This window comes from Drosophila santomea, chromosome 2L (genome assembly GCF_016746245.2).
Source record: "Drosophila santomea strain STO CAGO 1482 chromosome 2L, Prin_Dsan_1.1, whole genome shotgun sequence".
Taxonomy (NCBI): domain Eukaryota; kingdom Metazoa; phylum Arthropoda; class Insecta; order Diptera; family Drosophilidae; genus Drosophila; species Drosophila santomea.
The window spans coordinates 12102244-12127315 of NC_053016.2; the positions used below are offsets into that span (position 1 = coordinate 12102244).

At 41.6% G+C, this 25072-nt stretch overlaps 2 protein-coding genes across 3 annotated transcripts in view; both read left to right on the forward strand.

Moving 5' to 3' along the window:
* LOC120447173 (guanine nucleotide-binding protein subunit gamma-e) overlaps positions 1-22536 on the forward strand; it is a 34853-nt gene extending 12317 nt beyond the window's left edge. For both annotated transcript variants that reach the window (XM_039628641.1, XM_039628633.2), the window contains exons 2-3: positions 3423-3564; positions 22306-22536. In XM_039628641.1, the coding sequence (XP_039484575.1) occupies positions 3452-3564; positions 22306-22411 (219 nt within the window). In that variant the 5' untranslated portion in view covers positions 3423-3451 and the 3' untranslated portion in view covers positions 22412-22536. The remainder of the gene's footprint in view (positions 1-3422; positions 3565-22305) is intronic.
* A 112-nt stretch (positions 22537-22648) lies between these two features.
* Positions 22649-23531, forward strand: LOC120447166. The gene has a single exon (XM_044006051.1). It carries the CDS (start codon positions 22658-22660, stop codon positions 22910-22912), a length of 255 nt encoding a protein of 84 aa, XP_043861986.1. The 5' UTR covers positions 22649-22657; the 3' UTR covers positions 22913-23531.
* The last annotated feature ends 1541 nt before the right edge of the window (positions 23532-25072 follow it).

Genomic DNA, 25072 nt, shown 5'->3' on the forward strand with positions numbered 1-25072 from the left:
ACTTGGCTAATGCCAATTATGGTAACAATATCGAAGGAAACCAGGCACAAAGTGGGCCCGAGGTAATGCCCAATTTGGTGGAAAAATAGCCAGTGACCCTTAAGTGTGGGCTGGGGCTATCTATTAACGAGCAAATGGATGCTACTACCCTGTTCATGCTTTTCCAGATTGAGTAACTTCTCGAGCAGTGCTCACCATTTGTATGCCTTATCGGGGCGAGTCCTGGGGAAAAGGAATCACTTGACTTGTCGCAGTTGTCCTTGTCGCTTTCAGAGACCCTATTTTATGAGGCGTGGGTGGTGGATGGTAAGGGGATGATGGCAGGAGGGGGGGGGGAAGTGCCAAAAAAACTTGAACGCCTGTTGACACACACGCGAAAAACTTGAACGGCGGGGGAGAGTGGGGTAAAGACTTTGGTTTGTGGCTGCCGCTTGTAGCCGCCAAAAACATTTTGCTAACGATTTATGTCCGTTGCATGCTGACTTTCTCAACCCCTCTCCCTCTCCCCGCGCCGCCCCTGCGCTCTTCGCCCGCAGACAAATTTCTGCTAGTTTTTCCGTCGAGTTGGGTTGCTCCTGGTGCATCGGTGCTTAATGGCGCATTGCCATCATATTGGGTTTCAGGACAGCCGCAAGTGGAGGGCTCAGTCGGTGGGGATAGTCGATGGCGGCAATAGCTCGAAGCAATTAGTTTAGTTTTACGTTGAAGATTTGCCATCGGGGCTAAATGGGGCTCTTCGGTGACAGCTTCCTCCCTGAACTCCAAACTCCTAGCTCCCACTGTCCCTTTCCGCTTGGTGATGCACTTTAAGCGGTGGCGATGATGTCAGGGATTAGTTGGTGACTTAAGCAGCCAGGGATAAGAGAAAACATTGGATTTTGCTGGCGTAAATTGCTGCAGAGCAAAGTACCTTTGTAAACAGAAGCACCGAGCGAAACTGCACTTGATTTAGTTCATTAGCCAAATAAGGTAATGTTTTGAGTAGCAAATGCGTTTTCAACTTTCAGCATTGCACCTACTTTATGTTTGCTATTTACCGTGATTAAGTTGGATGCACTTTCGTTGCGGTATGCTAGAACTAGAATCACGCTCGAACTTTGCTAACTTTAAAGAAAACCCCCAGAACTTTAAAGTTCATTAAAATTCAATTGATGGGAATAGAATCAGAAACAAGTGAAGTGAAAACTTTAAATGGCTACATGGTTTATATGTATTTGACTGAAGTCTTTAATTTGTGAAATGTGTAAAAGCCACTTATCAATTATCCCGAACTGTGCGCTATTCAACCAGCTAGCAACATTTGCACTTTCAATCCTGTCCCTGTACATCGAGTCTCTCTGGTGGGACAACTTCGAAAAGTTTTAATTAAACCAACTTTAAAGCTTTTAGTGTTCCTGCTGGTCAGTGCTGTCAACATGTGCCCGGATATGCCGGATGGAATGGAGAGGGCCCTGCTCCATATAAGCTGCCCTGCTGTAACTTCCCCACATAAGCCCACAAGACCTGCACATGGGCTATATTAAATCTGAGCTGTTTTACAACAATTTTGCCATTAACACATTTGGCCAACAGTGTCACCGGACACTGAGCTTAAAGCTTTGCTGGAAAAACAAAAATTGCAAACAACCCGCAGGTTGTCGAGAGGAGCAACTTTTCCTCGCAGCGGCAGTAGCAGATTGGGTTAAAGCCTAAAATCCTTTAGCAACCTGACAGCTGTAGAAAAGCGAGTTTGGTCCTCTGGCGGGTAGAAGAAGCAAGTGGAGAATGGGGCAGTAGATGCAAACAAGCCGTGTGAGGGGTTTCAGAGACAATGGACCCAGGGCTCGGGACCTGTGTCAAAGTTGCCCATCGAAGCGACAAAAAATGATGTATCAAACTGGACAGGAAAAAGGCAGCGGAGGGGAGCTCGTTGGGGCTGCCCAGTTCGTTCTTTTTGTATTTAAAGTTACACCTACAGAGGCGTCAGCTGTGTTTCGCTGTCATCCTCATCCTAGGGCTGTCATGTTGCGTCTTTAGTCGGTTCAGTGGATTTGGGGCAGGACCTGCTCCTTCTCGTTTTCATTTTTCCTTTGCGATGTGACCCATATCGAAAAACTCATAGTGTTTTTTGCCGCTTTATGCGGCTTTTTATTTGTGTGGTTTTATTAGTTATCGATTATCTCACGATGAGTTGTGGTATTGTTATTTTTTTTATATATTGGTGGATTCAAAATCGGCACTAATTTGAAAATCAGATTTTCTTATGCTTTTCTTAACATTCTGTTAAGAAGTTGTAGTGCTACTTCTGTTCTCGCATGCGATTTTAGACGTCTGTTAATGCTAAGGATGTCAGTTAGGGTTTGTGTCCAGGCTTAACAGCAACTGTTGTGTGACTCTTGGCTTATGTTAGTCAGATAACATAAATGTTAGTTGTTCTTTGTATGAATTAAAATTTGAAACAAAGCATTTAATCACGAATTTGTAAAATATTTTTGTAAGCTTCTGAGTAATATTTTTCTTTGCTTGACTAAGCCAGAAACTTGAATGCCCCTTTACTGGAATGGCTTCTTGGTTAACCGCTTTCGCCCCCCTGCCTTCATTGTATCATCCCCAAAGCATGTAAACTTTTGCCCTTTATCTCACCTATTATCTCCATCACTGTCCGTATCCACCCCCCAAAAGGGCTCTCTTTAATGCCGGCCCAAGTGTAAACACCAAAAACTAATTGTCTAAGGACACGCAAACTGCTTTTTGGTTTTTCGCCCCCTGCATTTTCCGCTCTCCTTGGGTTTTCATCGCACGCCCTTGTGTGCGGGATATTTATGGAATACGAACGGAGCCAAACATCTTTAAGTGCGTAAACATGGTGGAAAGAAAGTTGCATAAATAACAACAAATAAGTCGGCCCAAAATGGGGGAAAATGCGAGGAAATGAGAGACTTTAGTGAGCAGTGCAGTCTCAGCTGTTCGGTTTTTATTTGCATTTCGAAGTTTTTGGCCAAGCGGACGCGCCCTTTTTATGCCATGCTCGATTTCCGCATTTTCCCCCACGCTTTTCGGTTGTAAACAAACGCTTTCCACCCTGTAAAAGTCAACAGAGTTTATGGCAGCCTTGTAGGCGGCACTGTTAGCCTGCATACCATTGCTCCACAAATATCTCTCTATCGATTTGTTATGCATGCTCTGCGCAATCGCCACTCGAATTTGGGACCGGGAAATGTTTTTTGGCCATATAGGGTGCCGAAGTGCGGCTCACAGCGCCCAAAAGTCACCCTGTCAGCGCTCATCTCATCAAATTAGCACGCCGAAACGAGAGACAGCCTTTGCAGCATTTTATGGCAAAGGCTCTCACCTCACAAATACTCAGAGATACTCAGAAATACTCACAAATACCCCCAAAGTGGCGCTCTCTCACGCTCTCTCGTACAATTTCATCTTTGCAGGGGTGGTATGTGGATAAATTTTAGCCGCCATGGATCCCAGTGCTCTACAAAACATGGATCGGGACGCATTAAAGAAGCAAATCGAGAATATGAAATATCAGGCCTCCATGGAGCGCTGGCCGTTATCTAAATCCATAGCAGAGTGAGTAAAAAATAATGCCAAGCATATTAACAAATTACCATAAACATCGAGTTGTGAAAGTTGTAGCAATGCTGTAAATTGCAATAATTAAATTGAATTCAGTTCGGAAACTGTGTCTGAATTTGCAGTGTCTGTGCTTGCAATTGTGAAAGTGTTGGTATGTGCTTGCTGTGACCTACGACCCCATTAGGCATTTGCATCTCGTCTAGACTGGAGCAAAGCCAGAGCAAATCTGAGTTTTTTCCCAGATGCGTCAAGTGACTGCCCGCAAAGTATTCGCACACGTGTGCGAAAAGCCAACACCTGAGTTGGCCAAGAATTTTTGCCGCTTGTTTGCTAAATATTTACACAAATATGAAGCCGTCGTCTTGTTGTCGTTGGCTCGCTTCTATTGCAAATGACAACGACTGCTTCGCCTCAGACTCCCTCCTTTGCCCACCCTTGCCCTCCTTTGCCCTCCCTTGCCAGTGTGTGTGCGTGTGGGTGTGCGGTCTGTCCATGTGTGTGTGCATGTCCTTGTGTAGACATTGGCTAGACATAAGCGGAGCCAACCTCCTCCGGAAAAGGGGAAAAACGTCAAGTGAGATTCTCACTTTGCTACAAGAAATTACTCAGGAAACGGATTGCATGCGGGTTTTGCCAAGGTGCGAAGGATTCGAATGGTCGCCGTCGGTAAATTGCTTTTGCTGGATGACAAATTCCTTCCTTCGCAGGGCTGTCCTGCCATTGACTTTATTTTAACTTGCCATTCAGTGAATCAAAGACGGCCCACAATAGGAAGTATTACTTAGGGGTGTATACACATTGCTAGGTGTTTTCCTTTCTATGAATAGAATTCCTGCCATTTGAGTTGACCTGCACTATTTTTGTTCGTTGAATAGCTGAAAGCAGTAATCCAAATCCAATTTGGTTGGAAGTCCAGGCTTCTGTTATATATTTCTGATGAGTATATTTACGATTCGAAAATTTAAAGCTTTTAAAGTACCGAAACCTAACCAACAATCGTAAACTTTGTTTCTTAAAAACACACTTTAATCACTTACCTGTTCAATAGTGCTGGATATGAAATTCTCTTGCCGAAAATTTTTATTAACAAACAACTTCTTTATTAGAGAAAGGCAATATAAATTGCATTTTGTTGCCCATTCAAACACATCAATTTCACTAAAATATTTGCCATTTCTATATCTTTTTTTTCTTTTTGCTTATTTATGTGGTCCAATGGCAAATAAATTTTGCAGCTATCTTTGCGGAAGCCGTATATTTTATTTTAAACTTTCACAGGCAGCAACGATACCTGCATCATAAATCACAATTAACACTGCTGCTTTCTAATGGCCGGCTTTTAATTTAGCCCTGGACCCGAAGGCAAATGCCCTCCCACGTTTAGCCCCACGGATTGCGTTTCTAATGTCATCTTTTAAATAAACACCCAACCGAGGACGTGGCAGCAGACGTCCTCTGATTTAGTTAAACATTTAGTCAGCAGCTAATTATGAATAATTAATTGGCACACAGTGAGTCCGCCCCTCCTCCGCTCTCCTTCGTTCCTCATCCGGCTTGGTGGCTCAACTCCGACTTAATGTGGCTACAAGTGTGTGCGCTGCTGCTAGTCGCCAGCGGCTTTCATAAATAATTTAACACCCGACTTTAGACCCGCTCACCGCCCCCAACTCCGCCCCCTTTCAGCCGCTGTTCGGCCACGCCCACATACGCCTACCGCCAAAACCCCTCGGATTTGCCAATTTGCAGTTGGGATTCTGTTTCTGTTTACTAATTTGTAACGCGTCGAGATGGGGCTCTTTTCAATTAGGCGAATCTGCTCACGCTTCTCAACGCTCTCAGCTTATTTCGCTGCATAATTCCCTCTTTTTTGGCCCATCCAGTTTTCAGTTTGCTACTGAGTCACGTTGGCTCGTAGATTGAAGGTGTTAATTACAGCAACGTACTCAACAAGAATCTGCCGCTTATGAATGTAAGGTGTAATTGAGGGTAATTTTTTTTTTGTCGAAATTCAAAAAAAGTATTAGCTTTGTTTATAAGCAGTAAAAACCAGTCTTTATTTTAGCTGTGCGGCCATTTTTGGATTTTTTTTTCAATTTTTTGATTACGTGTGGCCACAAATGTGCATAATGCAAAGCTGATACTTTGTAACGAAATGTTATAAACTATTGCAAATAATGAAGTAATCAAAATTGAAATTTGGTTTTAGTGCCACTTGTGACATTCTACAAACTTAGTTTAAAGGCTTTGTGTATAATATACAAAGAGACTAGCAAGTAAAATACGAAATTATATTTGCTGCAGCAATACTAAACATTAATTTGATTTTCAAGCCGCAATATGATGGAATCATCGCAAAAGCAAGCTGCCAATTACAAAATATTTCCAATTATTAAATGTCAAACCACAAACTCTATTATGGTTTCGTTTGATATTCTAAAAATAAAGTGTCGCCAGTTTGTCGTAGAAAAGTTGTTAAACGTAATGTGAACGAAAACCAACATAAAAGTTGAAGTAGACAAATTTCCAAATTTGTTGTAATTGGTATTAAATATTTTTTGTTTATTCATCACACTCCATTTCAGAAAACAGCAAACATTTCTCACTTAATTAGCTGAAAGAGCGGGCCAAATTAGACGGTCATCCGTCATTGACATATGTCAAACTTTGCAAACAGAAAATCAAAGTCAATTTAATTTTGAGAGCGGTATCGAGCGATCCTGATTGATGGTCGCAATTGCACAAGACTGACCACAAAGTGGGAGCCAAAGGATGTGGAGTGGATAGGTGGCTGATTGGTTGGGTGGGCGAAGAATGTACTCGTTAAGTGCAGCAAACACCGCACATTACGCCGATTTGTTGCAGGCAACGTAACAACGAAATGGAACCCGAAACCGGCACACCCACACACAGAGACACACATAGGGACACACACACAGAGACACACACACAGGGACACACACTGGGACCAACTTATGTGGAGTCCTGCAAGCCATGATTGATGGACGAGCCTGGGCTTGTGTTGGAACCACAGAAACCACCGTCCGTGACAAGCTTCTGCCCGCAATTTCCCTTCATTCCCCTCCTGCTACCCCGCTCTTTCCGTTCTGTTCCGTTCTGTTTCGTTTTCGTCCTGTCGGCCGTTCGGGTGTCGTAGACAAAATGTTGCATACCTCCGGGCGCATACATTTCACCTTAATGTTTGGTCAGGACGCATGTACGTTCGTATCCTGGGGGCGAGTGCCTCCGGCGGCTTTCAGCAAAACTTTGCCATAGATCGCAGGTGTCCAGCGGAGAAACTTTTACTTTACATCGCACGAAATGAATTTCAGTTCACTTCACTCGCAAACTTCTTCCGCCGCTGCATACTCGTATAATTCTTGGCGCTTCGCAATTTATTTGTGGCTCCTGGCTGCTGGCTCCTTTTTTTTTGCCTCGTTCATGCAATGTGTGGCGTATAAATAATGCAGAATGAGACACTGGGCTACAAAATGTGGGGAAACGCTTTGGAGCGCATTTCAAGCGGAAAATGATGTTACTTTTGTGGCTGTTTGGGTACGGGGCTTCTTGTTCGGAATGTTCCGTATATATCTTTATGGCATTTCATATTTTACTGCCGCTCGCTGCCGGTTTATGGCCACCACCCGCCACGCCCCCTTTTCCTTGCGGTTTATTATGCGCTGTAAATTTTTCTCGCGGCAGCGAATGCATTTTCCACTCTCTAATCTTTGTTGCACTTGGGCTTCGGTATTGCGAGTAAAGTACTTTGCAAACATAAAACACAATAACTCCATATAGCCGTCATTCTTTATTCCCAATTAAATCAGTAGATTTACGGCCATTTATTTACTTCGCTTACATATATGGGCAATCAATTGCGAAAGTGTCGTAAATCAACCGAAATATTCATAATTTTCTTGTACTTTTTTAGGGCTTTCGATTTGTGTTCTGCGATACCGAGGTCCATAAATTGTTTGTTGTCAATAATTGGAGCTGCTGGTGTCCCACGATATACGTACAATTTATTTTTCAATTTCTAGAAACACAATTTAGCCGCTATCTATTTTAATCACATTCAGATATTTGGTTTGATTTGAACGTCTACAAATATTGAGTACTAAAAGAGAGTGGGCCAACAAATAGCATGTTCGCTATTAATGCAATCAATTTCATTAGTATTTCCATTCTATTCTTGCAATAAATAAAGCCATTTTACTTGCGATTCTCCAAACTTACCGCTGATACCAAAAATAATGCACTATCATCGCTGGTAAAGTGATGAAAAGTTTCGCCGAATCATTGGATTTTCCAGCTCGAAGCGATCTGTTTTCTTCCAGTTCTTGTTAATTCTCCATTGACGGCGCACAACTTTTCAGCTTTTTGGCTGGCTGCCCCGCAAAATGGCTTTCTTGTAAAAAAAAGTCGGACAAGAATGAAAGCTGCGACAAAAGGAGCACAAACTTTGATTAAGCTAGCGAAATGAAACTCAGTTGAACGTGGTACAGCGCGTACAAATGGAAAATCCTGTTTGGCATTTTTCCCCAATGCCCCATTACGCGCGTAAAACACTCATGCAGGCATTAAATGCGATTTCCAAAATGGCAGTTGGGAAAACGCTCGAGTTTCCATCGTGCGGAAAGGGGCTAAGAAATGTTTTAGGATTTCCCACTGGCCAGGGGAAATGTCGGAATTGCTTTTCGTACGTTTAAACTCTAAAATGGCTGCGCATGCAAATTAATTGCTAGTACATCGCACAATGAAAACAGCAGGAAGTGAGTGTGGAAACTGCTGCTTTCGCTTGTGGTTTTGGCCACCTCTGGCTTGTGGCTTAACCTTTGTTTGCTTGTGCCGCTGGAGGGCCACGCCCACATGGCAACCATCGCCTACCGGCCGTCCAGTGAATTGGATTAGCGGCTTTTTCAATTTCATTTAAATGCAAAACATTTCGAACAATACGTTTTCGGTCAGGTCAGCGAGACAAACTTTGAAAGCAAAAGTTTAATCAATTTGTGTCTGCCTTTCTTCAAAGTTTCTTGGTGCTAAGTAACATTCTGTTCCAAAAATATAATTTTTGAAGGGCTATACCATTTGTATTGTAAATATATCTCACTGAAAAAACTTTCAAAAATACCAAGAGTATATTAAGCCATTTCAACGGTTCCGCCATTTCTCAAATTACTCTATTTATGTCGAAGAATTTTGTATGTTCTTCCAGCTAAACATAAAGTTATACGCAGTTTTTCGCACTGAGAACTTTCGCACATTTTTCAAGTTTCCACCCCGAAAGCCAATTGCCCCCTTTTCAAGTAAAAATAAACCGACCAAGTAGGAATAAACCGACCCCATATAGACAACATGGAGAATAAATTACAGCGGCAAGCGGACTGTGTCCTGGAATATGACAAACACCTGCTGATTGCTTTATGACTACGCAGTTTTCCACTCACCTTTCTTCGTCTTTCTCCAGCGTCTTGGCAGCTATTTATGAGAGCTTTTCGCTCTTATATTCCTTTTTCGCTTTGCATACAGCCAAGGAGTTCCTTCTGTTCCTGCTTTTCCCGGTGCCTCTTCTGTTGTTGTTGACACTTTTAATGCTGATTAATGGTTGCGAACATTGCATGCCACATATAAATGAATTGTAATGTGGCAGTGCCAAGAAATTGTTGGGGGAAAACCGTCTGAACCGAAGCAGTCCTGCGTTGGCGGCATTCATCTACCATGAGTTATGGTTATTGGGTCTAATTGTATGTTTGGTTTGCGATACAAATGGAAGCAATAGCCTTGGGGTAAGGAGATATAACTAAAAAAGACCAACAGCACTGCAACTGAACATTATTGCATAAATGTTTGATAAAGCTATTTCATCGTTTATAACAAAATGCACTTAGCAGTTACATCTATATATGTCTATACTGTCTTGCATAGCAGAAGATATATGAAGTCTGCATGTGTGCATACACATATACACCTTTATACATTTCTTCGAGGACAACATCTCAACTCTATTTGCTGCGAAATACTTAGTTGCAGCTAAGAATGCTGAGAATGTCTGAGTCTCAAAGGAAATTCTAACGTATATGCTATCGTGTGGCGCTATGCGAAGGCAAGTGCATAAGTTGCGGCACGCGTTTCAATTCCGCCACAAAAGTCAATTCCGAGCGGAATTTTGTGGCAGACACAAGTGCATCAAGCCAGCTACAATGATCAGCCAAAAACATCCAATTAGCTCCCCCAAGAAATTCCAGAACTGCTGCTTCTTCGCTCCTCCATCGCATTTAAGCAGAGGAGCAGCAGAAGCCAATTAAGCAGTTGTCTAATGAGAAAACCCTGCCAACGAAGGCCACGCCCTCCAACTACAAGCTGCAATTACCGCCCCCTCTTTGGTGCCTTCGCATTCCCTCGCCATTATCTACCGTTGATTAGCCCAATGATTGAACAATTGGCCCGAGGGACAAGATGGCTGTAATGTTGGCCATAAAGATGACGACCGCCGCTCCATCAGCATTGTCGTTTTGCATTAAAGTTGGTTTTGTTTTCCATCTGCCATTGTAGACTCAATGTAGTTGATTATTGCAAAAGTGGGCACATTCAAGCTTTCTGTTAATCACCAAAAACAGAGTATTTCACTCGAAATGGCGAATATATATGGGAACTAAATTATTAAAAATATATAAAAAACTTAAAATAAATACCAAGCAGCACGTCTTCTTGTCTTAAGCCATCTAAGCATATTTTTTATGCTTTTATATCTCTGTTGCAATACTTATTCAGAAACATCTGGATCTACCCTCGCGCTCAGCGCCTGGCATTTCAAATATTTATGGCATTATTTGTACAATATTATTGCTTTTCTTGCTGTTTCTGCTGTTGTTGCCTTTTGTTGTTCCTGCAGCGACTGTCAGCTTTTTGCTGCTGTTAATAAAAACAGAAATTATGAACACATGTAACGAGGAGAGACGATGGTAGATGCTGGGGCCTCTTCGCTCCTGAATTGTCCTGGAAAATGACGATGCTTTGGCGTTTCCATTTTTTTATTGCGCGCATTTTCCCCATTGACACATGAGGGGCAAAGTTACAACAAAAAAAAAAAAAAAAACCGACGGCTGCCGTGTGTTCTAGCATCGGCATCCGCACTCGCATCCGCATCCGCATCCGCTTTCGCATCAGCGATGCCAGCACACATTATTGACATAACTACAAACAATTTATGGGCAAACAACGGTTACGTCTCGTTAGCCCCGTCGACTGTTGGCTGCCATCGAGGTCGTAATTGAATTTTGCTGCAAGCTGCCGAGCCTTGCCACCATTTTGGCTGCCACTTTCCCGCTCCACGGCGATTGCATTTTTGACAGCCCACAGTTCGCGGCTTAAATAATAAATGAAATGACTTAATACCGTATTAAAGCATTGGCTCCGTGTCCCTGATCGAATGAATCATGCACGTCCTTCTGCAAATCCCACGGCCATCTATGCTAACATTCTATATATATCCATATAGCGGAAAGGTCGAAATGTTTTTGCTCCTTCGACTGTCTGGGGAATTCTCTTGGCCCGGTTCCTCCACTTTTTCTTTTTTTTTGGCGGAAAACTGCCAGAATACATGATGTGTAGTGGTCGTGATCCTAACTGCGGGAATGTATTCGATGTATTCGATACCTTATAAATAATCATTGAGGAACTGATTTCAAAAATTATAACCTAATAAGTTCGATAAATAGATGTTCTTTATAAAGTTTCTAATATTTGTTTTTATTTCTTTCCAGGTAAGTTTTTTTGAATCGATTTAATTTCGCCCATTTGTGCTGAGTAAGTTTGAAGATCCCGAAGAACCAAAGTTATAAGTGAATAATTGTTAGTGAGCAACTGTCTACAACTCACTCATAGAGGCAGTCTAAGCTGCACAAACTTTGTGCTTAATCAAACTTTAAACTTTAATTTACCATCAAACGACATCATGCGATTCCCCTATTTTCCTCCTCACACTCAGATCAAAACTTAGATGAGCTTTTTATGGGCAATTCCCCAAAGGACTTTGCATATTTCCCGCCTCGGCTGGCAAATCTCTTGGTCATGGTCATTTCACTGCTCTGTCCCTTCCTGTTTGCCAGCATCCTTTCTTCACGCCAGCCCTCAATCCTTTAGGTCTTCCATTTTTTTTTAATTTGTTAAATTGTGTCTGGCTGGGAAAGATGAGCAGATGAGTGAAAGCAATGGGGGAAAGTTGCTGGCGGACAATGAACGAGCGAACAAGAGGTTGGTGATTTTAATTTTAAGTGCAAGGCATGACTTTTGCCAGTCACTGGGACTGCAAATGTGACTGCAAGTGTGACTGCGACTGTCGGGCTGCCTCAACGTGCCACTTTTCCCCGTTTTCATTTGCGAAATTAAATTTTGCATACGTAATGGTGGACAGTCACGTCGAGAGCCTTTTGTCGGTGACTGTACTCGGCCAGGACCTCTCCCTCACACACACACACACACCCAACATGCATTCATGCAGGGAAGAGTGTCAGTTGGTTATTAGGAGCAGCTGAAATGGCAAGACGTTCCGCCTCCGTCTGAGTTTCATGAGTGCGCCATGTTCATGTAATTAAAACAACTTTTCCCCAGCGATGGCGTCTCCTTGGATACTTTTTGCACATGAAATGTGCGCCATAAAATCTCTGGCTATCTTCCTGCATCATTGTCCATAACAATGAGACAGCGTCTCTCTCCAAAAACACGTATGTTTCCTGGTCGGTAGGTGGTATTACGACCACACTGAGAAAAACCACAAGAAAGTTAGATGACTCCTTTACTAGCGTTTTGCACTTCTCAGCAGAAAATGCTTTTAGCATTGAGCACTTCTAATTGCGTCTAGAATTTCATTGGATCAATGATAAGGATGTCTCGATTAATTTTGTCTCAGTGTAGCTACACACAGATACACAACAGATTGGAGCACATGTGTGTGCTCCATGATGGCCATTTGGGCTTCATGGCCCATGGATAAAATCGCTTTGTTTCCGCCGCACCCAGGTGCTTCAGCGCCAATGTGGGCTTAAAATTAAATTATTGGTTTATTTATGCAGCGAAATGGTCATCAAATCGAGATTGTGATTGCAGATAAAGTGAGGGAATTGCTTTCCATATATGTAGGAACGCAAAAAAATGCCGACGCACGCATGAGTTGGAAAAAACCAAAACCCAAAAAACTTAAACAAACAATGTTTTGTCTATTTATTTGTGCCGCACAAAAATGTTGAGAAAAAGAGTATTGAATTTGTATATTTATTTATACTGATAAATATCTACGCTATTTGATTGAACAGTGGAAATGTATTCATTACCTTAAAAACACCTGAATGAATTTACAATTCATATGTGTACAATAATATAAGCTTATTTTTCATGTTTTCATAGCTTCGAGCATTTCTTTCAAAGATAGCTGCTGAAAAGTTAGAATTTCTTTATTTTGAAACCATTTACCAGAAGATGTTTAAGCAAAGGCAAAAAACTAATTTCCACTGCTTTGCACTTCAGCTAGATTTTGACAATTGAAAAGCCAATTTGCAAAAGGTCTTGTGTCGAAGTTTTTTTTGAGTCCTTTAGATGCCGGCACTTAAAGCACTTCGTACCATGGTCCACCCTAACTTCCTTCCTTTCCTTGGTGACCAAACGGCACTCATTAGGCTACCGCGACAGGACTTAACCTGCTGTCGCTTACCAACACTGGCTGCGGGGAAAAACCGCAGCTAGAAGTATCGACATCGACAATGAAAAAACACTAGCCACAGAATACGATGGCGGAAAGGGGATGGGAAGGGAATGGAAGGAGAAAAGTTTCGCAACAAATGTCCAAAAGCCACTTAACGGCGAATTAGAGCGCAACAACAACAAGAATTGCAACTGGGTGAGAGCGAGTTGAGAGCAGCGACAACTAACTAACAAAAAAGTACAGTTAACGCTAAAAGGATACGGCAAACTTTTCAAGCGTGCAGAGCAACAGAGTAACAGAGCAACAACTTTGTATCCTCGTTCGCAATTGACCATTGGGTGAAAACCGCAGGATGTCAGAAATGATGGCCACCCCCCCTTTTCCCGCCAACCGCCACTAAAGTACCACCCCCTTTCGAGCAGTGTTGTGGATGGGAAGTACAGTTGTGTGCGCAGTTAATTGATGATGTCCCATCAAACTGTAACAACTTTCGGCTTCGGGCCAAACAAATTGTAGCCTAGTTTTCGGCGGATATTGGGCTGACACACACACAACTCACACACACACACACACACACAGTTTTGCTAACCAAAACGAGGGACAGAATTAATTGTCGCTGCGGAGAATTTGCATTTAAAAGAGCAGCAAGCTGGGCTGCTAAAAATTGCATAACAAAGTGCGGGAAACCATCATCATTTAGCTTGCAAATTGCTTTTTGCTCTGGACATACCGTCCACCCACACACACTTACACCACCCACTCATCCTTCGAAATCCTTCGACATCCTCGCAGGCAATTTGTCATGACTACCCATGCAATGCTCATCCTTTTTCTTTTTTTTTTTTTGGCGGGCCTGATGGGATAGGAGGTCGGGTAAAAAGCAGTGCGCAAAGTTTAATTAAGTTTTGCGTGCCGATTAAATGTGTATAAATATTAATAAACAAAGTGCGTGATTCACGAACCAGAATTTCTGAAGCGAAGTGTCTGAAAAGAGATTGTGTGGTTAAGGATATGCTGCGGAAGTGGCGGCTGCTAAGCCCCAAATAACAAACTTGGCTTCCTGTGGGCTTCAGGCCTCATTAAACTCAACTTAAACTATCAATCACGTCTTTTTCGCTGACTTGGCCATCTTTTTTTCCGCATCAATTAATCAGTCAGCGACAGGCTTTGGCCTGAAAGTACATAAAGCCAAAAATCTACTTCATATTGTTTCATAGTATACCACAGATTATGCCATTTGTCATTATTTGATGATTGTCCAATCATTTTGTCAAAGCTTAATCTTTGTCAGTAATGTGCGCAAAAACTGCTTATCACTAGACTAGATATTTAGTTATATATTAGTTTAGTAATTTTCTTGAAATAGCTCGTGCATATATGGTACAATTCGAAATCCTTTCGTTGAAGAAAAGCTCTCAATATATTATTCAATATATTTATTCAAACTAGAGGATCAAGTTTTCTTAAGTTTCTCTGATTTGCATGTGTTGAAGACGCCGTAGTTCGGGGCACCGAAATGAGATTCATTTTCAACTGTTCCCAAAAGTGTATGACATGTGTGGCAAAGACACAGAATGTGTTGAAAGTGGAGGCCAAATCTGGTTGCAGCAGCAAAACTGGCTTTGCTCGAAACTGGCAAATCAAATATGCAAATACACATAACAACCGAAACGGGGACAACCAAAACACTGTGTTAACCATTCTTGCATCCAACACACACGTATTTGTGAAGTGGCTTGGGTATTCGGGTGCTGGATGGAGGCAGAGAGCTTCCTTCCACGCCGCTCGACAAGTTTTTGATAGCAGGAAATTTGCAATTTCTGGCATTAAATTTCCGCCTCAGCATTCACTTCATCAGCAGACGAGCATTATGCATTTGCATTACCCACCTTTCCCGGGCCATGGTTACCTACATACATATCTAGAAGGCATCCGATCTGTAATTATCGCAGTGAGCCCAGGTATTATGTATTTAAGCTCTCTTAAAATCGAATCCCCTACCACAAACATCGCCCCACAAAATTGTGCGTGCCGGGAATGGTAAATGAGCACACAGCTCTCAGATATATACATACACGTGTGCTTAGTATTTCAGTTTCAGTGTTTTCCATTTCTGCACACTTTGAGCTAAGTCGGTTGTGGAGGAAAATGCAAAATATTCCTTTACTACGCACTCAACTAAAGTCTGTCCTCTCCAGTCGACACATAAAATACGTGCGAGTTGAGCTTAGCCTGTTTCTATTTACCATTTGCCATTGATTTCTGTTTTCCCTCTGCCCTGAATCGAATTTCACCTGGAAAATTGCGCGGAGAAGTGGGCGCAATTTAAGTGAAATTGCATGTCAAGTTTCAGTCTGAGCAGTTTTGTGAAATTCGAGAGGGTTATAATTCAATCATTATTTATTTCTTATTCCCAAGCTGGTAAATTCATGAATGACTTAATTACGAAATATCTTAAATAAGACAAAATGAATTCCATCTACATGAATGCATCTAGTAATTCAAATTGATGAGTTTCTAATCATATGTAAGTTGAGAAAGATTCTCAGTTCGATGCATAAAACTCGCAATCATAGACGAAATTGTACTATTTTTCCTTAAAGTTACCTTTCCTCTGCTCACCAAACAGAATTATTTTTCTATCGATGTTGTTGACTCTTTATCCTCTTATTTATGTATATGCACCATGGTGGCCTTGCCAGTTGAGCCAGTTATTTGTCAGTGCGCCTATTCAGAGTTGCTTTTCGCATAAATATCCTTGCGGACCGCACTTGTCACACGTCATTTGATTTGCTACTTTTGAAATGAACAAAAACGGGCTACAATTCCATGGCCTAACCTGGGGCAAACTTTGACAAACACTTGACGACTACGTTGAGAACTCTGAATCGAAAGCCGAAAGCTGAGAAGAGCTCTGTGGCACAAGTGTTTTTTGCACAATTTCTTTTCAATTCAACGAAAGTGGACCGGCCGAGCCCTTTCCAGCCGCCAGCCATTCCCATGCCCAGTGCAACCATCTCCCCCAATGCTAAACATCCTTTTTTTGCTCTTGCTGCTTTTTGTTTTTAAGGCTTTCATCCTCGTCATCGTGCTCGGCGTAGTTTTCTATGCATAGAACTTGCGGCTTTTGCCCGTTCAGGCTATGGACCCCGACCTCCGGAATCCTACGGATCCCACAATCCGCCGGCAGAATGTGGGGCACGACGGGTTCGGGCACGGGTGTGGGTAAGATTTTGTCTTTTAGCCTGATTTGTTATTCATGAAAAGGCAGTGGTGGCTGAGGCTGAGGCTGAGGCTGAGCCTGGGGGCCAAAAGAATGCCAGCGAGCCAAGGAAATGGTTAAGAAAATGCCGAGCACACTTTTGTGGTAGGCCAGAAATGGAGACGACAGGGGCTTGGATGTCGGCTAGTGCATAATAGAGCTGTTTGTTAGTGGAGCAAATGCAAGGGGAAAGGCGAAAACGGATACCCCTTATTGTGTGGACCAGGTAGGGGGCATCCTTTCGGCCGAACGATTAGCGTTTTGAGCATTTCGGTGTCTATGTCAGATTGGTTAAGGCGAAGCTCACGAAATGCCCTGCTCACTTTCTCAGCAATTGTGAGTGCAAACAATGACCCAGTTAGTCAAACATCTGCTAACAGTTGTTCATTCCTGACTTGGCGTTTAGCAATTCACTGCACAATTCGGTGTTTTGTGATTCTGATTGAGTTCTTTCTACCTCTGGAAAGCAGTCGTGACTTGCAGTTTGCTTAAAGTTCGTTTTACTAAAGTCCATTTTGTGGATTTTAAATATTTAAAACTAGACTATTGATCTGAGTGAACATTAATGCAGACTTGAAAGCGCTGTCCATCATATATTTACACGAGTTTTAATATAGCTCAGCATGATTTGTGCACACCTGGCAGAAACCTCCCATTTCACCTCATCTTAGGTATGCAAATCTCGCACACAGCTTACCTAATAAAATGCATCCACATCCATTTAGCGTGTTACAACGGCGAATTTGCATATCCCACATGCAATTTATTTATGCTAAATAGAAGAACAAACAACGACAGCGGAATTTTATGCATATTTCTGTGTTGCAAGCACCTGGGAAATATGCAATGGGCAGCTAAATAATGCGCATTAAAATGCAATTAGCTGAAAGAGTACAAGAGCATGCTGGCTTACAAATACCAAAACAGGCACGTGCATATATACATACTTGTGCACATATGTACATATCTAAATATGTATGTATGGTAGGAAGACCCTCAAAGTTTTGTCTGCTGGCTTTTAAGTGTCATTTGCGTTTCTTCGGCACTGGAATTCTGTTTTTCTTGCTGTGGCGCTTAAAAGTGTGCTAAATTTAGCAGAAGGCCGCGACACACACACACGCACACACACCCTTATCCTGATGAGAATGTGCATATGTGTGTTTGTGTGTGAAAGGGTGAAATGAGCTAGAAATTAGTTTATGGCGAAGGTCGTGCGAAGAAACACTTGCTAAATATGAGTGTATGAAAACTAGCCGAGGACATGACTATACTATTTCTATTATGAGACTGAAAAATGAAATTATTTTCATTTAGTTTATTGGTACAAACACACAAAGATTCCTAATACTTTTTTAAGGAATTTCGTTTACAGTCTAGAAACCAAAATATTTATTAGAGTATATGAGTTTCAACCCTGTAACTTAATATATTCCCGATTCATTTAATTGGAAATTAATATAATGGATAGGAATTTCAACCCTGTACCTTAAGTATATCCATTCATATAATTTGAAAGTAATATAATGGATACCTGATGGAAGGGCAGAGCACTAGGAATGTTTTCGGATATCCCCCACCGTTCGTGGTGTGTAAACAATTATAATAGGCTTCAAATTTCATTTTCATTTCTGTCACATGCGTGGCAAAGATAAACAATGTGTGCCAAGCGAATTAAATCGAGGGTCTGGGACTCAAAGGCGAGCAGAGGGAGGAAAACACAAGCAGATGCAAATTGACATGTGGCTGACGCATTTGTTTACCCAAGCTGAATATGAAATGTATGTGTGAGTTGTGACAGTGTTTGGGGCTTTTTTTGGGGTTTGGATTTTGGGCTGAGGTGAGCTCTGGGCTTTCGGAAAAGCAGGCAATTCTAATTTCTAAGCTGCTGGATCTGCTTTCGAATACGACCGGCTTCTGTTTCTGCTGCTGCTGCGGTTGCCATCGATAAATAATGCTTTTTGTAGCATGCTTTCGGGCGCTTAAGATAGCGTGTGATTACGTATACGCACAGTGGCATTTGCGTGTGCATGTGGTAGTCATAAATCAACATTTACATCGTGCTTATGTTTTGTTTTGTGCAGCTGGCAGGCCGGAAAAGGTAGAAAACTTTCAAAGGTAAATGATTGCTTGGTTGGATTCGGGCGAAAGGGGGCGGGAATACCAAATGTTGCTTTCGCATTTAATTATAGATTGTGCGTGTGTCTCTCGTTCCGCTGGTCCTGGATTGATTTGGGTTAGCTAGACCCTAAAATCGACATTTTTGCTGGGAGATGTATAACACAAATTACTTCATTAATCGAAACCATCAGCATGAATTTAACGTACATTTAATTTCGGTTCAACGCCAATCAGAAAACGGTGGCTGGTTTTCTGTCAATTAGGGCTTGATTCCAATTCCCTTCGAGAATGTATGTACATCTAACACAAAATTAAATACATTTAGTGCATTAAATTACATTTTTTTATTGGATCAAAGCATTATTCGATCAATTAATATTTAATTTCTCCTAATGCACACATTCGCCAATTTCCATTATTATTTAATTTCCATCATCTTTTAACGTTTGTGACTCGACCTTCTGCTGCCCTTCGTCCGGATTTCATTGTTTCTTGCCACAGAACATCAATCGCCTAACCCTAAAGGCAAAATGTTGTCGGGAAGTGCGCCCAAATGACTTTTCATTCCGGGCTCTAACAATTATTCAGTTGTGAGCTTAATGCCGCCCAGGAAATATGTACATGTGATAGCAGAATGGGTAATGGGAGGCATTTCAATTAGGACATAAAAGCCCAGCATGGTCCATGTGGCCATGTGGTTTTGTGGTTAGTAAAAGGGGAACGACTATGGTCTTGCGGTCAAAATATTAAATTAACGGTTGCTGAATTAGTTTTCAATGTGTTCGCCGCTGAATGGCAGTTTGAGAGGCAATCAACTTGTGTTTTTGCAAAGGCACGATGTTCGGCAAAGGCACTCAAATTAAATGCAGATGACGAATAAAAGTTTTCATGTCCCTGTGGCATTCCGTCTACTTTTACTTACATTCCCATTACCTACTTGGGTTATGAGAAAAGTTCTCCAAAACAAGGGAAACTCATCACAGATGCTAATGATGTCATGCACTTGTGGGTCTGAGCAGCCCGAAGGTAAAAGGAGAACTCAAGAGTGAAACTCTAGACTATTTCTGGGCTTCTACCAAAGTTAGAGAATCCCCTATGATGGCAATAAATTTTAATTGCTTCTACTTCATTTTTGCGTCTTTTTGATCTGAATACGTACACCAGATATTCCAGGGTTCCCATGTCATTGTTACATGCCCTTTTCAATCCGCTTTGATACTCTCATTAAAAATGCATGCTCAGCAACACGCTTACTTAAAGGGTTTAATGATAAGAGCCAGGCTGGAGTCTATGTAACCTTGGGTCGGCAGAAGGCCCCGGATCCCTAGGTATTTTCCAAATTTACTTTTCGGCTGCCAAATATCCAACGTCATCATAACAACTTTGTTTACTGCGCTTCGACCTGGCCTTGACTGCCGAGTCGAATCTCGAACGCCAGAAAACCCTTGGCCTTTGTTTACCCTTAAAAAAGAGCAGAGAAAGCGGCAGAGAACCTACAAGAATATTTCCTAAGCTCAGTGGATTTTCATTTTTGCTTTTCTCCAAGTGTGTCTGTATGCGTGCTGTGAGTTTTCCCGGTTGCACGGCCTGAAACCGCAAAGTCATAAGCCCATTAGCCAGAACGAATAGAAAGGAAAATGGGGAGGGGGGCATTGTTTTAGGCAGTCCTTCATGGGACATACGAGTATATCCCCAACCGCTGGCATGACATTGCCTTTTGCTCTGTTGATGCGGAAAATGAGCAAGGAAATAGAGAAAATCCAGAGCACTGGCATGGGGATAACGACACCGGTGTAACAAGGACATCGTTGCCGACGACATGGTCTTGTTAAGTTTAATTATGCATGCATGCCACGCCCACAATTACACGAGGGGCGGAGCCCACCTGCACACCCTGGCATGCGATAATTGAGATCCAGGCAGGAGGCATCGGGGAAACGGGGTTGTTTGGAACTATCAGAACTACTGATGGCAAACATCTAAACACCTCGTCACATGCCACATGCCACATGCAATGCAAATTATTTGATTTAATCGAACAAACACGACATCAAAGTAACCCCACAATGTTTTAAGAAATTTTGCGGTCAAATGAAAGCGCACACAGAAATACATTTTACTTAATGCCTTCGGAGTGGAAAGGAAAGTTTAGAGGGAAGGAACATCTGCAGGATTTGGTCAAGAAGCCAAAAGAAAACATTTGTCCGATAAATAAAGCCACAAATGGCTGTCGCTTCTGGAATATGCAATTTGTTTGCCGGAAAGTGCAGAAAGCAACTAAGGCAAATGGGCAATCAAAGTATTTATTTACTGGGATTGGGGATGCGAAAAGTGCCCACAGCTTTTTCCTTTCTCTGATCAAATAAGATTTCACCAGCACAAAAGAAATCATTTCTATGAAGTGTGGAATTCAATCGACCTTTGAATCGAAACTAAAGCAAACTGTTTCCGATAAATAAATACTTGGCTTTTTTGAAGTTAAGTATTACAATAATAGTTGCTGTGCATTCATTTAGTAAGCTACCTTAAATTGGATTAACTTAATATGCATTTTACAAATTTATGCTAAATGCTCAATGCTAAATCTACAGGAAAGTTTTCGCAGGTGCTCTTTTAATTTGCGAACTTCCCAAAAAGTCTTATTAACAAGAGAACAATGAAGTAGATTTTCCAGTTGAGGGACTTACGAAAAAAAAGTTAAAAGCAGGAGACGAGAAAATACGAAACTAACAAATTGAAATGCAAAACTCATTCCCAGTCGACTGTCTCTCAAACTGTCTATTTCTTGGCTGCCAAAGCGAGTGCCTTCAAGCTGCTTTCCGCTCCTCGCAAACACTCCCTTTAAATAAATAAATTCTTGCAAATATTGCAAAATGAAAAAGAAAATTCAAGGCAAGGGAAAAGAACGAAATGTGTTGTCTTGAGGAGCAGCAGGGAAAACGAAGTAGAAATAGATAAACACAAGAAGTGGAAGAAGACAGGCAGTCAGACAGAGCGAATAAAGTAAGGGACTAATACTAATGCAAACGACCGGGCCACCATTTTTATGGCCCAAAGGATAAGCGTATTACAACAAAAATAAAAACAACAATGTCCAAATTTATATGCGAATATTTTGGCGAGCGACGAAGAAAGCGGAAAGGAGCTTTTGAAATGTTAGTTTCCTTGGCGCGTGCAAACTGTTCAAACATTTTAATGTCCATCTGCGTGTGGATTAACATAAAATCTGCTGTCCTCTGCCATGATAAACCGAAACCAGACCCTTTCCCCTCCAAAAGTGGGGTATTTACAAGTTTATGTCCGCTTAGCTTTAAGTGCGGATGGAAGTCCCTTTTTGTATTTATACTCGTACCTTTAAAATGTCTTGATTTCTAACAAAGACCAGCCTCACCAGGAGCTTACACATTTTATGAGCTTTAAAGAACGAGATTATCAAACTAAATTGCTGCAGCTCAGTAAAGTTTTATGGTAAAGGTGAGCGAAGTGCAAACATATATATAAACTGCTCTTTAAGGTTGTGTCGAGTACTGGGTGGGTAAAAGATTTGAGTAAAAGTACCTTTAAATAGTTTTCTTTAACTGGCAAATGTATTTGCTCAATGGATCAAAATACACGAAAGAAATGAATGAAAAATCTAATTAATTAACAAATTTCTTTTCAGAATGCGGTCGTTCATCGAGGAGAACGAGAAAAATGATCCGTTGATCAATGCGCCGGATAAGAAGAACAATCCGTGGGCCGAAAAGGGCAAATGCGTTATTATGTAATATTATCGTAAACCACAGAAATACCGCCATAACTATGATAACCAGCCAAACAATAATAATGCAACCCATTCCACGACTCATACCACAACAACAACAGCAACAACATCAGCAACTAGAAGCGAAACCAATCCATACACTTTTGAGGCACAGTCTCAGCATAGCCAGCAATTAGAAACCCCTAGCCGATGTAGCAGCCAAGTTTCGGGACGGGATTCGGGTGAATCCCCGGATCTGGTGCCGGTAGAGATGCAGCACTACAACAACAACTACTACTACTATTACAACTACAACTTGAGCTATGAGCCGCCAGAAGATCGATCGCTGGGCGGCGGGGGAAAGCGGAGCGTTCGCCGACTGCAGCAACTGGTGCGAAGGACGCGGCACGAGCTGCAGCAGTGGCCGCTGCTGATGCAGCTGCTCCTGTTCGTGCTTTGGCTAAATGCCAAGTTCTGGCAGCTGGTCAACGAACAGGTGACCTACCGCCGCAGGAGGTGGCACTGAGGGGCGATGGACAACCGGTCCGCGTGTTGCTTGGTATGAGTTCGATCTAGGCTTAAGTTGTGAAAATTATGCCCACACTCTTACAATCTCATCTCAATAAAAATAATCAAAATTCGCTGCGTAGTGGAAGCAGCGAACTTCAGCCAAAGCTTCTGTGTGAACTTAGCATCCCGAAACGAAAGCAGAGAAAAAAAACAGAGAAAACAAATTCTGAACACCCAGAAAACAACGAGTACGAGCACTGTAGCTTGTGCTACTCGTTACTTTATCACGAACTCGATTCATCATCGTGCGCTCCTCATCGTTGTCGATCTTTCGTCGTTCCTCTCTCGTCGTTTTAAGCTCGTCTCTTTTACTTCTCTACAACTCTACTCGCTCGTTCATCCCTCTTCGTTCTTTCTAGCTATCGTTCCTAGTCGTTTTTGCATGCCATACATTCTTAGAAGTTTCTTTTTTATATCGCTACGTATTTCTTTGCACACATTATCATCGACATCGCATACCATCATCCAATCCCACCCGAACCAAACCGAAACCAAACTGAAACCGAACCAAAAACAAAACAAAACACAGTAGTCGACAACGCTAATTCAATCATATCAGTATCAGTCATAAACAAGAAGATGGGCACGCGCCTTGATAAATGTAACCCACCCATCATCAGTAGAGTCAACAAGAAGCCTTAGAAACGCCCTCAAATCCCATGCGAAACCAAAAGATCTACCAACTTTTATAAAAGGTTTCTCCTGCAAAGCTTGTCTTAAAAACTACCCCCTTAACGGATAATTGACCGAAATAGATAATACTTTGTTTAGAGAAAAACTTTTTCACCATTCAAAAGAATGCGATCAAGATCAAGGGCTAACTCTTTAAGTAGATTCGTATTTTGAGTAGCGCTTTTTTATTTGGTAGCCAGGCAAACGCTAACCAAACAGAAATTCAATTGTTTTACTTAATTAAACATATAGAATATACGAATATATGGATATTATAATTTTATATACAACATACTTATAGTTATATGCTAGGCAAACGAGCTATTTAAAGGCAGACGCTGTAGTTACTCGATGATGATAAATATTATATTTAGTTTTAACAAATATGTTTACGATCAACTAGCGGAACATTATTATATACGCAGACAACATACACAAACACTGAAAAACCATATAAAAACAACTTACTATTGAAGAAGACCCCAAAAACATTTTTATGGATCATAGTTGAACCAGCTTAGCGAAAACTTTAGAGCGATCCACAAAAGTCAGCTGAAACTTTATATGTTATATGCGTAACGCGGAATGGACTTGACAAAATAAAACGAACAAGAGTAAACTATATTATATTAATAACTATTATATACAATATTTAACGGGCGAGCCCCAGTGGCGGTTCCAAAAAAACAAGGCGCTGTTCAGCTGTTTGAAAAGAAGTCATAAAAATATCTAGCGAAGACGATTTTATTAGTTTACGTTGATAAAATACTAAGTTCCGCTTATCGCGATGATTCTCATTAATAAGTTAAACATATGTTTTCACCATTAAGATGAACAAGAAGATGAAGAGAAAAAGACAACAATCAAAACACTTACACACAATACATTCAACCCTACACATACTACAAATTAGTGAAACGACAAACTGAGGTTACAAAAAAAAAAAATGGATGAAACAGAATCTTAATGAAAAACACTTCAATTATGTAGCGACTAAAATGAACACATTAAATGATAATGTTAAGTTGAGGAACAATGTAGCAAATTGATCAGTGAGCGTAAAACTAATTATAAGTAAGTCGCGCAAAAGTCTACAGCAACTCCAGTAACAACAAGCAGAAAAGTAAACTTACAAATAAGAAGCAAACGATGCAGATGAGAAAGCCAACGTAAGGCGCCATTTCCGAGAAAGTAAATGGATGAACAGAGACGTGACGTTCCGCAGAGAATAAGATGCATCAGAGCAAAGTAGCTTACGATGTAGAGGTAAATCGTAAGGAAATCAAGTCAAGGAGCCCAAATTGCAACAACGAACCTTTTGGGCGACCAAACGACGTGGAAATGGAACACGATTAGGATGACAAACAGCACAAAGTAGCAGTCCGCTACGTCAAGATCGAACATCAGACCATCCGAGGGCTAAACAGAGTGTGTCCAACCCGAA

What these genes read in the sequence shown, in the direction of transcription:
- LOC120447166 (XM_044006051.1), top strand. Translation starts at nt 22,658, where the DNA reads ATGCAGCACTACAACAACAACTACTACTACTATTACAACTACAACTTG.